Below are 14510 nucleotides of genomic sequence, written 5' to 3' on the forward strand. Positions count from 1 at the left end.
CGCCCCCCTCCGCACGCAGCACCCTGCGGAGCTGCGCAGGTGCACGGCGGGGTGCTGGGTGCTGCAGGCGGGTCGGCCCTGGCGGGGTGCCGGGCTCCCCACCCAGACTGGCTGAGCTGGCTGCCGTGGCGGTGTGGGAGCCCGGAGCTGGCCGCCGGTGCTCCAGCCAGGTGCTGCTGTGGGAGTTCCTGGCTGCGGCGTGTGCTCCCTGCAAAATACCTGGTGGTATTTTCTCAGCTGGAAGAAGAGATGTGTATCGCTCTGGCAGGGAGGACTTTTGCAGCCAAGGCTCCATGTGTGTGCGTGGAGGGAAGGTGGAGCACCTCTCGTGCCCTTGGGCAGGGCACGCATGGCGCTGGGAGCCTGAGGTACTGCTGCACGCTGGCCATGGCTGCAGGGTGTTGCAGCACGGGATAACCATGCAGGGCTGCTTGCCTCCAATGCGCCTCCAACCAGCCTCCTGGGGTGGTTAGGCTCTGGCTGTGGAGACATCTCTGGGCAGAGGTTCACCAACCGAGGGCACAGCTTCAGGCTTTTTGCACCCAAGAGCTGCCTGGAGTAAGAGGAGCCATCTCTCCCATGTTGGCAGCTGATGGTTTTTGGTCTTCATCTTCTGAATTTCTCGTTTGTGCTGGTGTTGGTTGGCAAGGGCACAACACTGGGGATTCCCTGGGTGCACAGCAAAGGGCAGGAGAGCAGCAGCTTTCCCAAGAGAAAGCTACAGTGGAAGTTGCTCTGAAACACCAACAGGTCACTTGCTTCTTCCACCCATGCAAAATAAACAAACAAGAGTTGCTGCTGCAGCTCTTGCACATGGTATGCGAGGGGACAGGTGTTGGAAAAGGCAGTTTTATAAAACTCATGCCCACGCTGTGGGCACAGGAGTTGTTTGGGGGGCTGAGGGGGGCACACAGGCTCCGTGATTTGGGTTGCACCTGCCTGTGGCGGGGAACGCGGGACCACAACGGCGGCAGGAGGAGGACTGGCACCATGAGCCTTCACCCGCCCCGGCCCCGCCAAGCCAGCCACAGCCACCTGGAGCTGCAGCGAGGCCCTGCACCCGTTTCATGCTGCCGGCGGCAGAGCAGCCCCCAGAGCTCAGAGCAGGGCCGGGCCCGGAGCGGGTCCCGCTAGAGGGCAGTGGCTCCCCGGGCAGCGCGCCGGCCTCCGCCGGCTCGGCTCGGCTCGGCTCGGCTCGGCTCGGCATCACCGCTGCCCTCCTTATTTTTATTCTTTTTTTCTTTTTTTTTTATGAAGACAGCATTACAAATTCCCTTGACAGAGGAACCCACGCGGGTGGGAGATGATATACTCGGAAGCGCCTTGGCTTCAGTGCAGCCAAATCTCCCGTTGTCTCAATTTTTAAACTTTTTTTAATGCCAGATTCGATTTGTACTCTTTCTTTCCTTCTTTTCTTTTTTTTTTTTTTTTTTAAGTGTGCTGCTAAACACTCATTTCAAGAGTGCTGGCCGTTAAAACAGAAGAGAAAAAGCACCATCTCTTCTCCAGGTCTGCTGGTTTATTTTGTTTCAGTTTTTCCCTTTTTCTCTTCAGACCCTGCACCAGTTTCTTTGCCACACGCAGAGCCCTGCAGCCAGTTACCTGCCACTGGATTGCACATGGCTGTGCCATGAGAGTGTCTCTCGCACTGCACCTACAAGCCTTAGGACCTTGGCAAAGCTGATTGCACGGACAGAGCCGTCCCGCTTAATATTAACAAACAAGCTTAGTCTTCCCTTGGCCTTGATGCAGGCAATAATGAGACCACATCTTCCTGGGCATGATTCAGAGTGGGAAGCTAATATGCTCTGAATGGCTCCCCAGGGACTTTCTTGCCCTGATGATGCAGGGAGCCTAATCTCCTACCCTAGGCAGTTGGGAGAGACAATGTAAGCATCTCCCTTGCGTGCTGTAATGGTTGGTATCAGCCCAGCTGCCTGTGAGTAATTGCTGAGCATGCCAGAAGGCACCCACCTCCTGTTGGAGCATGTATCCCCATCGTCCGGGAAAGTGGCACAGCCAAAAAAGCCACTGGCTGCCGTGCTCACATTATCGCTGCATGCAAAGGGCACTGCACTGCAATAGCAGTGAGAAAATCAGCGGAATGGTACATGGAGACCCTCACCAAACACTTAATCTTGGAGCTATCAGGTTGAAATCCAGTTGCCCATGGGCCTGTGTCTGCTGTTGCTGTGGGAGCAGAGCAAGGCGTGGTACTGCTGTGACTGCAGCCACCAAGGCAGAAACATGATGGGCACAAGCAAGGTCCTCATATGTGGTTCAGAGTCTTCAGCCTTTGGCTTCAATGCTGCAGGCCCAGTCACTGCACTGTCCCTGGAGACGCCTCTCAGTGCTTGCTTGTGCCCTGAGGCTGCAGCTACAGCCCCCCCATCTCACCCCAAATCCTGCGCCTCCTGCCCGCTGCTCCCTCATAACCTTTCCTTTACTCACCAGTGGTCCCAGGCATCTGGCTCACTTCATGAAGGCAGAGCTGATGTTTCCTAAGAACAAAACAGGTGACACTACAGGATTGTTTACAAGGAAGTCAAAGCATTTTAACAAAACCAGCTGATCCCCCCCCCGCCCCAAAAAGGCCTTAGAACAGTTTGAGCCAAGGAAGCACGTTTCCACACTCACCCAGCAGCAGGGCATGGCTGCGATGGACAGCCCTGAAACATCCATAGGCAGATGGAGCAGGCTGCGGAGGGCTTCCAACTCCTTGCTGAATGAAAGGCACCTACTAATAGAAATACACACACACACAAAGCCACAACTACCTGTATCCACAGTGCTGATGTTAAAGGCCTTGTGCTGAAGGGATGGTATATACAGTTGGGAGGGGATGGGCGTATAAGGAAAAGGGACCAGTCCATGGGGCCCAGATCAGGAGAGCAAAGCTGTAGGAAAGGGCTACTGCCATATACCTCTGAGTAAAATTTTGGCTCCTTAATCTTAGGGAAGCAAGCTGGGAGAAAGCTGCAGCCAGTCCTTGGCAACAGAGCATAAAGTTTAGCTTCCTTCCAGTTTATTTGACCATCATGGCCAGCGTATGAAACATTAACAATAAGACTCCAAAACTCCAGCCTCCACCCTTTGCAATACACTCAGGAAAATCATTCACTGCTGTCACGGGTCGCGGAGAGCCAAAACATCTCAGGACCCAGAAACCGCCAGCTCGAGCCTGGCAGCCAGGCGAGGCTGTTTGCCAAACCTGCCTGGCGAAACCTCAGCATCGGCACAGCCCGTGCCCAGGTGGCCACACTCCACGTCTGGGTAGTGGCCATGCACTGCCGCCCCACAGAGAGGAATATGCAGGGAACCTTTCGGGGCTAAAGAACAGCTGGCCTGGTACAGCTCCTCTCACTAACCTTCACAGAGCGGTTTGTATAAGCTACACATTTCACAGCTCAGCAAATCAGAAAGCCAAACAGCCCAAGCTCCCGCTGAGAAACAACTTGCAAAGAGGCAGAGTGGGAGGCCAGGTCCTGCAATCGTCCCACTGCAGCACAGGCAGCCACTTTGCTGTCAGGAAGGCAGGGGTTTCTGCTAAGCCATACAGGACAGGAAGAACGTGATGAGCAAGACACCCTTCACAGGCTCCACTCGGAAGTTTGCCAAGTTTTGTTGTGTCCGGATAAGTTTCATTCCAGAGGACTGCTAGCTTCAGCACGCTTAGAAAACAGCATAGAAGGGCATGCACGTCTTCAGAGGTCCACCCAGGCTTGCAAAACACAGCTGGAAGCCTGTGATGGATCCCTGCCCTGAAAACTTCATGCCTGCATACGAAGCATCCCAACATCCAAACACAAAATTCCAACGGGTACGGGTGGAGGGCAAAATGGAGAGCGCCCGCTTGGGATTCCTCAGCACTGAAACCCTTGCTGTAACATAAGCAATGCAGAAGTTCCTACTTCAGCAGTGGATCACAGCAGATAGCAATTTCAACCATCAGCAAACATATTTCAAGCCGACGTGGTTAATAGAAACTGAAATCTTATTTTACCTGATCCAATTTGCTCATCTAGAGGCGAAGAGTCCATCAGCTGAAACAGCAAGTTCTTGCAGCCATTGTAGTAGCACTTCTCTCTTTTGAGGGAAACATGCTAGTTTTTAACACCACATTCAAGCAATCCCTGACTGCCAGAGTGCAACCAGGGGACTGATGCCTCTGGATATTGTTATCCAGAGACAACTGCTTTTCTAATCCTTTGGCAAAAGGGAAAAAAAACAGTGACCAGAACCAAAGAAATCAGGCAGGCCTTCCCTGCCCTAATGGTAAACATGAAACTAACTCCCAAGGGAAGCCAGATCTTCTTTTGACATCTTTGTGGGGTTTTTTTTGGACTCTCCCCGTTCCCGAGCATCCTCCCTCAACCATAGCCCAGGAAAATTGTAAGAGACAGACAGACATGGGGCCCCACACAGAAACCACTCATGAAGCTGGGCTGTTAATGTGGTGGTCCACGGACAGATTGAAGCCACCAGCTGATGAAAGCCACTCCATCACTTTTAGAACAGCCACTGGCTCTGAGCTGCTCTTCTTTCAAATTCTTGGAAGAGGAATTAGGGTGCGAAGGAAAAGGCTTTGGTAGGAGAGAGGATGCATGGGATGATGCACGAAGCCTTTGGTGTAAGTTAACTAAGGAGGACGAACCTCCCCAAGCTCCGAGTGGGATGGTGGAGATGGCTGCGCAAGGCTATTTCACAAGTGTGGAGGAAAGGGCAGCACTGACCCTGCCTGCTCAAAGCGCACGTTCCCTCCCCCCGGCCAGGGCACACAGCAGTCACAGCTCCTTTGTGGTTGAGCAGGACGTTGAACACGGGGCACTTCCCGGAGCCCTGCTCAGAAACAGAATAAAGAAACCTGATGAAAGGGCAAAAAAGAGCCTGCAAACGATGCAAAAGCCAGAAGACTTCACAGTTCACCAAGAGGCTTACAGGGGCTGACCCATTCGGTCTGCCAGAAAGGAGGCAGATGGGTGTGTGATGGCACCTTATAACACACCCTTGTGCCATGGATGGTATGGGGATTAGAAAACTGCACACGTGGGCAAAGGTGACGCTAAGCCCCGGCTGCTCAGAGAAGGAAGCAGCAACAAAGGCTCCAGCTCGTTTCCAAGAAGGCGCACAGGCAAGAAAAGAAGCTGTTTGGGAATTCAGTGTCATTTTCAGTTTGGCTTTTATTTTCATTGACTTCAACAACAGGGTGTTCCAAAACACACACAGGTCTTGGTGCAGGCAACACTGTCATTGCTACAAGCATTGGCAGATTCTCAGCTCAATTAACCCATACGCTTTGATGTATCAAAACAAAACAAAACAAAAATATCACAGCTCTACAGGGGAGGGTAAAAGCTACAGCAGTTCAAACTCACTTGAAGATTCGAGTTATACATGGTGGGCTTCATAGTTGTATACAGTAGAAAAAAGGTTTTCACAGCATATATTTTAATCATTAGTGATGCAGCAGAAAAGCTCCATCTCACTGCTGAGTTGAAAAGCAGATACTGAAGTTCTTGCACCCAGACTCTGGGCACAGCATTAACTGCATTAACCTTTATAGTCAGAAGCTTCCTAGTTCCTAAAATGACGGTATTTTTGCATCAATATTTGTACAATACTGAAGCAGCTCAGAAGGATTACACAAGGGAGATGCAACACCTTGGAGGTGAGAAGGGCACAACCTAATTCACCTCCAGGAATTTGCAAAGTACCCGCAACTAACACTTTCCCCGCACTAACACTGCCCCGCTGAATTAAATCTTGCATCGAGTCAAGAACAGGATGACTTGCTTCTTTTGTAGCATATAGAAAAAAAAAAAAAGACATAGTAAGTTTTCACACTGAGCATGTTAAATACTTTGAAATCTAGGACGCTGCTCTGTGAAGTGTTACAAAATAAAATGATAAAACAGGCTTTCAGTACCTGCCCCCTCCCTCCCTCAACTGCAAAGTAACACAGGAATCTCAGTATGAAAAATACAAATATATTTGTTCAGTGATGAGTCATTTGTTACAAGGTATACTGTAAGCATTCCGCATAAAAATAATAATTAAAAAAAAACAGAAAAACAAACAATATTTTCTTGTGGTTCTGTCAGACCCAGTAGCCCAAGAAGAAATAAAAATTGGCATGTTACGCAGTAGGAAACAAAAATTACACATACAAAAAAATATTTATATACACACTTTACAGGGTAACCATCTTTCATTACTATTCAGAGCTATCCAAAATAGGCTTGCACAGTTACCAAAAGGCAGTCTTTGAATGCAACATAGACCTGGCACAACAAACAGATGGAGGAGGATGCTAACAGTATCAGACTTAAATGAAATATGTGGCACATAGCAGGGACCAGAAAACAGCCACTGCATTGAAACGAGATTATTCGGTTGTACATTTAAGCTGCTTTTTTCATCTTTCCCCAACCAAAAAAAATCAGGCTTACTGTTAAAAAGAACTTGAAAGCAGCTGTGCTGAGCTGAGCTCCTTGGTTTAGGTTTGTTTTGTATATGTTAGAGTCTCACTACCTTGGCCAATACAAATGTGAAAACACGCACTCTGTTCAGTTACTTGTCCACAGGATCACTGGCAGTCAGAGGAAATGCCTCAGAGCACAGCTGCTGTAGAACCAATACAGAAAAAACAGAGAAAAATCAATTTCTCATGTAAACATGACATTTTGCAGTAGCAATACCCATATTACCAGGAACTGGTCCTTGTTCCAAGGCAGTTGGAAATTTCTTTCTTTTCTTACTCTCCACTTCTAGTTGCTCATCACTTAGTCTATAGTCACCAGCAACAAACCACAACAGGCTCCAGCCTATAACAGATATATCTAAAGACGGTTATACTTTACTTGGCAGGAAATCAATCTAGCATGGTCTAAATAAAAGATTGTCTGTGTTTAGGATAGCTGAAGCCCTACAAATCAGTGTGCAGCTCTCGGTTGGTCCTCTGTTCAATTGGAGGCTAGGCAGGCAAATCCTTATGCTAAACTAACCATGCTGCATATGTGGCAAAGCCTAATTCTCTAGCTTAAATGTCAGTAGTAGTACAGAATGGCTAAAGGTTGGGTGGGGGACAGAAGTCAAGAGCGACCGAAGGCTGTATTCACGTTTATATCCTGAAACGAGCAAACCAGGACATACACATGAATGTAAATTCAAAACAAGAAGAGACAGCAGGTTTGGTTTTTCCCAGAGAAGGTGAGGGAAAAGGAAAAAGTGGGTTGCAGGTGGCCGCAAGCGCTGGCCTGCCCAGCAAAGTGCATGTGCTGTCTCCGCTGGAGAATATTACACATGAACAGAGCACTCAGCTCCGTGGGAAGAGGCTGTTTAAGTGCGACATTCAGCAGACCGATTCCCATTTATTTTTTGGATGAACTGCCAGTTCAGGGTTTGGTGGCTTTGGGTTTTTTGCATTTGGGTTTGGGGTGGGGTTTTTTTGGCTTTTTTAAAATTTATTTTAACCTTCCTGCTTTTCAAAGCAGTATTGCTGGACGAGAGAGACAAGTTTGTAGGTCAGGACACCCACAAGATGTGTGAGGATTCAAAAGTCAAGAAAAGAAGCCCTCTCCCCAACGGAAAACACGAAACAAGAACAATGCCTTCTCAAGAAGGTCAACGGCTTTCAAGAAAATACCACCCGCCTTCCCCCTTCGCTCAGCTCTTCCCCTTGCAAGAGCTGGGGTGGAGGTCACGGTCCAGGAGTATGACCTAGACAGCATCAAGAGCATAACTAGCATGAGTGAGCAAGAAGACTCCCTCTGCCCTTTGTCCAGGGGTGCAGTACCAAGCAGAAGGAAGACAAATGAAGGGCTGAGAAGTTTGTGGCCGAGGCAGGGTGGAGCAGGGTCCGCGGAGCTCACTCCCCTTCCTCCTTGATGCGTTGCTGTTTGTTGCGCCGGGCATCCATGTCGAAGTTGAAGTCATTCCACTCGTCACGGGGCGGGAAGGAAATGGTCTGCCGGAGCGTGAAGCGGACCGCGTCGATGACCCGCTCCCCCCGGGTTTCGCTGGAGCCCACGCTGACGGTGGAGGCGCCGCTGGGGGTGCGCAGGAGGTGGGGAGGGGAGGAGAAGTCATGGAGCTGCCGGTGGTCCAGGATGCCCTTCCAGATGGCATGGCGGAACTGCTCTGGGATCTTGAGGCTCACCAGATCCTGCAAGGCAAGGTGGAGGACTTAACAGGGCAATCCCTAGGTAAGCTGGGCTCCAGGAGTAGAAGCAGCCTATGGGCCACCTTGCAAATGCCTATTAACCAACAAAGCTGCTAAAATCCAGGTGGCCGTCATGCACTGTAGAAGATGAGCCACTAATCCTGAAAGTGGTGGTTCACTTCTGAACAAGCATGTGTAGCCATGAGGCAGCAAGGACTAATGACACAAGGTCTGTTTTGAAGTTACACAAAACACACATTCATGCATAGGATATGGTGACCTAAAGCTAGATGTTTAACTGGACTGCAAGGCCTCCAAGACAACCTCAGGGAGATCTAGTAGTTGTCTGTGGTGGGGGATGCTGGGCTGCAGAAATTCAACGGCTTTGAAAACTTCTGTGTTTATTTCAAAGCTTGCAAAAGGATCTTAGAATCCAAGTCTGAGCTCCAGTACTTGAAGCTCTGGGTCTGACTCTATAGGAACTGCCGTAATTACTTGAACATAACCAAAATTTAAGAACAGACACATAACCTTAGAAAACTTGGACTTTGAGGCCCCATCATCTCTGGTGCAGTATCTGAGGGTAGCATTACCTAAACTCTGGGAAATGTGATATCAGCTTCTGAAAAAATTAGCAACCAGCTTTGGTTAATTTGGGTCAGCTTTTCTAATTAGAGCAGCAGCAGAAGGAAGGCAGCCCACGCTAGGAAGCAAAAAGCACCACAGCCTTGCAAAGTCTCGGGGCAAAAAAAGGGGACAGCCAGCTCCGAGGAGAGCAATGGCACAGGAGAGGAAGCAGCAACCCTGCAGCAAAAGCCATGCAAGAGAAAAAAAAACAGCTGGGCTGAGATGCCAGTGGCAAGGGAAGATCGTTAAGGTAAGGCCAGAAAACAGAAGCAGGGAGGGAAAAACGCAGACCACTTCTGGACAGCCTACTTGTCTGCAGGCGACTGAGGTGTTTCAGAGCGGTGTAAACTGAAACCAAGCCTTGCAGAATTTACAGGTATGTGGGCTGGGGCCACTTCGGGGGCTATAATGCACAACGTTGGGGAGGGGGAGACACTCTTTCTCTGTGCCAGGCAAGGCAGTTACAATGCTGGCCCTGAGCCCGGCCTCTCTTCACCTCACAATAAGTCTTCTCTATGTGCAACAGCCTTAAATCAAACTAATCATATAAAAATAAAAATATACCGAGTCTGGATTTCTGACCCGTTCCTACAGCAGGGCCAAGAGTGCAAACAAAGGAAATGGTGAGGAGTTACTTACATCCATGGAGTAATGCTCAATCTGATAGATGGTGGTCAGCCCCTGGGTCGTGAAATAATCCACACAGGATGAGCAGCCCAACCTCGCTAAGAAGCTGCAGAGGAGGAAGGAAGGAAGGAGAGAGAAAAAAGGATCACCCTGGCTGCAACAGCCCAAACCACAGAAAAACCAAACACTCAGCCAACCTGCAGCAACAGGAAACAAAGCTTTCACCCTTGGCTTGACCTTTTCCAAGACATCCCAGGCCAGCAGGCCACATCGCTGCCACATCAAACAAATGAGGGAGTCCTTCAGCTTAGCTCCTAGCAGACAACCCTCATGGCAGCACCTTGCCTTAGTCAGGAGCGGGTGCTACACAGCCTGGATCTTGGGGCAGGAAGGCTCACGTGGACCCTCTTGCCAGGTCACTTCACCCAGAAGGTGGCTGAGCCCACGGCAGACTGCTGCACAGATAGAGGGCTTCAGCAAGGCGGTGGGTCTGGGGCTCAGACACGTCATGCACACAAAGTACTTCAAATCAGCACATTCCTCCCTAAGCGTAAAGGATTCCTCCTTTACGGGCAGCATCTTTCCACCTGTTCAACCTCATGGAGGGCAGAGGGGCTTCTGACCCCAGCCATGGCTTGTCAAGTGGCCAAAGGGGAAAAAAAGAAAAAACAAAAAGGAAAAAGAAAAAAGAAACATTTGCAAGACTGCCTGGCGCCCTCAGCTCCACCAGTCCAATAGATGCTGCATCCCTCGGCTTTCTTGCAGTCCTAATGTCCCTGTTTCTCTCAGCTGCTCAGAGATGGGGGTTTGAGGCTCCGTGCCCAGATGGATACCAGCCCCGGGACTGCCAAGACCCACTGGGATCCAGTGCTCCAGGAGAACGGGGCGAGGGACCCGGCAGGACCCTTCAGGCTCCGGACATGAGGCCTCCGCTCCCTGCGGGTGGGAAACGTGCGCCGGGCAGCCTGCTCCCGCTCACCTGACGATGCTGCAGTCTGTGGGGTACGGAGGAGGGGGGGTGCAGTGGGACGTTGAAGGCATGGAGAGGGGAGGAGGAAGCGCCTGCGTGGGGCTGAGGCCATTCATGTCGCCGGTCATGGCCATGTGGGTGCCCATCATGGGAACTGGAGGAGAGAAGAAGGAGGAGCGCATTGTTACTCAGGCGTCCCCAGAGCCCCGCTTCGCCCCCAGCATGGCGCCAAGGGACAGCACCCGCAGCCGAAGCAGTCTTAAATCCCCTGCAAAGCCCCGCACGGAGCGAGCTCACGGGGAATTTCAGGCAAGGCCACAATGGCCGCACAAGGACCAGGTGACAGACAGTCCTTCAGGAGCTTCCCCTCACCAGAGCAACTGTCGGCAGCGCCGCCGCCGCGGCGTCACCTTCCCTTACAAACAGGCTCGGTAGAAACCTAAGCAAGCCGCAGGCGTCTCGGCTTTCCCTGCTGCAGGAGAGGAGCAGGACAGAGCCAGCGGAGTAACCCAATACAGAAGCCAAACAGCTTTGTTTTCAGAGACACCGAGAGCACCCGAAGGGGATCAGCAACAGGTGTGGGCAAGAGCCCAGCACTTTTGAAATTTAAAAAAAAAAAAAAAACAAACCAAAAAAACACCCCAACAAAACTCAGCCCCCAGAACCATGTCTGTCATCCTGGATTTACAGGGCTGCTGGGCACTCTTCAGCAGCCAGGAGGAAGCAGGTTACAGAGCTGCGAGATGCAGATATTTCCTTTGAAACTAAGAAGCGTCTTAATTGAACCGAGGGGAAAAAGTTTGCCAACGTTTGCATCTCCGCTGCTGGGAAAGGAAGAAACAAGAAGTCTTGAAAGACAGATGACAGTGCAGCCAGCCAGATCTGCAGCAAGAAGTAGCTCTGTTCACCCCTGTGAGGCGCAGAACAGGATGCTGAAGCTTGGAGAAAGCAGGTGACTCGCCCCACGGCACAGCAGCGAGCAATATTTGGCTCTGCAGGTTCCCAGCCCTGCTACCACGAATGACTCCAGGCTCCCCGGACTAACGCTAGCCAGTTGGAGATGCCAAGTCTCCTTCCCTAGATTAGTGGGGTGTGCGCACAGAGCAGGAGAAGAAGGAGCGAGGGTTTCTTACTGTTGGTTCCCATGCTGTCGGGGATGGTGGTTGGGGTCAGGGCATTGCGCTGCTGGGGGTTAATTAGCTGGCTGACCGAGGGCAGCTTGTTCATGCTGTTCATTTTGCTGAGCGGTGGAGAGTTGGAGCCATAGGATGACTGTGACTGCATGGAGGTCCTGCAAACCAAGGAGATGTTAGGACAGGAATCACAGCGGTTGGTTGTTAAGAGCGCACATCCAAAGGGCTACGTTTTTTGTTTGTGGCAGTGGTGAGCTACTGCTAGTGAAATCACTGACACCATGGGAGCATCGCAGATAAAGATCATTGGAGAGAGAATCAACAGGAAATAAGAAGTTTCCCAGATATTCTGGGCATTTAAAAAACAAAAGGTGAAATACTGACAAAGGGAAGCTTCACTTTCAGTTCTTTTTATTTAGGGAAAAGTTTCTACGTCAGTTTTTCAGTTGAAGAGAACATACACAAAGCCAGCAAAGAGCTGCCAAAACTTGAAAATAGTATTTTTAAGTTAAGCTCTCCTTGTGGTCAAAGGCTTTTTCATAAGAACAAGAGCTGAGGAAGCTATCTCAAACCATCCTAACTACCCCTAAGACCTGACTGCAGAAACAATTTTCAGATGGGTCACATTATCACCATGGTTTCTCCAAAATTCCTAGTTATACTTATGATCAAGTTGTTATCAGGTGTATATATAACAGCCAGAGGCTCTCGGCGCAAGACAGACTCCATACACCTTAGGGACCGCTACTGAGATGCTCAGAGCTGCCTGGGACACCGATACGCCGCTTTTGCTGGTGTTAAGAGAACTCGGTATCCAAACCCTGCAGGCTGCCTGCAAAGACTATCAGATTCTTACTACCACTCAACAACAGTACGAGCCTCCCCCAAGTCCAGACAGCCCCAAACTCCAACCAGCATATCCACGAACCAGGCCAGAGAGGCTTGCTGGCAAGCTCCCCCTCCCTGAGGGTCCCAGCTGTAATCCCACCTCGTAAGCGATCCGGAGCACGAAGACCGGACCACTTCTGAACGGCAGCCCAGTTCCCAGATCGAGTTACGGCTGCGGCATTCCATCTGGAGTGGGGTCTTATTTGGGATATGCAGAAAGTGATCATTAAAGCGGGCCCAACAGCGCAATTGGCAGAGCATTGCCATGCCACGAGAGCGCGGGTTTTTCTTTCTCCGACACCAGGGGCATTTGCAAGACTGGTTAAAGGTGCTGAAGAAGCGGGCACGCTTCCCAAACACGATATATCCTCTCAAGCTGTGCTTGCCCAACAGAGCAGAGGTCACCCAGCTCGCTGCGGAGCCCGGCACTCATTCGGCCATATCATGGTGACCCCACGGTGAATGTGCAAGGGTACATTCCCGTCTTATTTCCCATTGGGAAACTTGTTCGTCTGGGTATAACTGGTTACACCAATTCCTGGGAACTGGCTTTCCTTCTATGCAAAGAGAATAGTTATTACTTCAAATAAGCGAAGTGTAAAGGAAAGAAAAGGCTTATTCCTAGATAATTTATTAAAACCTTCAGTACTCAAGGTCAAGTTTCATACAATTACATTGTCTCCAGCTTCCTGCACTTTTAAGACTTGCAGTGTTGGGTGGAGAAAACATCTATGCTAACAGGCTAGAGTATCTAAGGCCCTGAAGAAATGTTACCTAATTACACAATTACAGGAGGTACAGAAGGGTGTGAACTGTCCTTTGGCAGTGAAGATGCAGGACGAGATCCAGCAAACTTCATAGACTCAAGGAAGTGGAAAGCACAAGAAGCTTCACAAATTAATATTAACGACGGCAGCAACTCCCAAGGGGAAGTGAAACCAAGCCATGAAGTTCAGACCCAACTTTTCAGGGTGAAGGGAATGATTCAGATCTGAGGTTTCAATTCACCAGTTATAAAAGTTGAGGTCAGCCATGAAATTCAAGTCAGATTGACACCACCCTTAACCTAAGAGGCTTTTGGATTTAGGACCAAAATGAATATTTCTACTTTGTAAGGGTAGGTTCAGGCACCTATCCTAACTGAGCGTCAGCTGACATTAATACACACCTGAGTAGTCTTGTAGGGCAAAATCTGCATGATATGCAAGTGAGGAGGTCACCATGTACACAGTGAAATTCCAAATCAAATCAACAAAGACTTCCCAAAAAGATTTAGTTGCATTGTTTAAGCTCAGGATAGATTTTATTCAGAGAGCTCATGACTAGAAGCACTTTTTTTTTTTATTCCCTCTAAAAGGATACTTGTTGTTACAAAACAAGATTCTCCAAGGAGATCAGTAGTGGACCTAACTTTGCCCTCTCCACCACCACCAGTGATCTCAGCAAAGCTAGTTAGGAGACTACAAAATATTTTGGGGATTAAAAAAAAAAAACAACAAACAAAAAAGAAAAAAAGCAGCAAGCAAACACAAGCCAACCCAAAGCACCCTACACTATATAAAACAAATGCATACTTTAACATATAGCTTAAGGACTCCATTCTTATCTCATTCATAGTCATAAGAATCAAGATTAAGACAATCAAGCTCAAGTGAATAAAACAGGAAACAAAAGCATTTTTCTTCCGACCCATACTCGTTTCAACTAAACTATCCCATCACGTAAGCAGATGTGTAAAAGGTCTGCAGAAAGCCATCTAGCCAAAGAAAAGTCCCAAGATAAACCAAGATGCAAAATTTTATTGAAAATTAATGTCACACATCAATATAGCAACAGCCTCAGAAACACAAGAAAATGTTTTTGATATTAAACACACGGACTACATGGTGTTTGTGGCTTCATTTAAAATATATTGCATTTTTCTCAATTTTTTTTTTAAACAGGTATTATAAGAATGTCATGCACAGTGATTTTCATTAAAATTATACTTACTATGTCTCAAGAAAGATTAGAAGTAGGAGCATTAACATTTCTTTGATATCAATGCCAGTGAAATGCATTTTAATATCAAGGTATAAGGACTTCAATTAAGGGACTATTAAAC

General features: G+C 49.0%; 1 protein-coding gene across 1 annotated transcript in view; it reads right to left on the reverse strand.

Annotated features, from left to right (window-relative positions):
- Positions 1 to 6687: 6687 nt before the first annotated feature.
- The window catches only part of TP63 (tumor protein p63), an 81698-nt gene continuing 73875 nt past the window's right edge, over positions 6688 to 14510 (reverse strand). The window contains exons 9-12 of the mRNA XM_075157101.1: positions 11519 to 11676; positions 10395 to 10539; positions 9428 to 9521; positions 6688 to 8164 (exon numbers count right to left, since the gene is read on the reverse strand). Coding sequence (XP_075013202.1) covers positions 7868 to 8164; positions 9428 to 9521; positions 10395 to 10539; positions 11519 to 11676 — 694 coding nt within the window. The 3' untranslated portion in view covers positions 6688 to 7867. The remainder of the gene's footprint in view (positions 8165 to 9427; positions 9522 to 10394; positions 10540 to 11518; positions 11677 to 14510) is intronic.

The sequence above is a fragment of the Calonectris borealis genome, chromosome 9 (assembly GCF_964195595.1).
Source record: "Calonectris borealis chromosome 9, bCalBor7.hap1.2, whole genome shotgun sequence".
Classification (NCBI taxonomy): domain Eukaryota; kingdom Metazoa; phylum Chordata; class Aves; order Procellariiformes; family Procellariidae; genus Calonectris; species Calonectris borealis.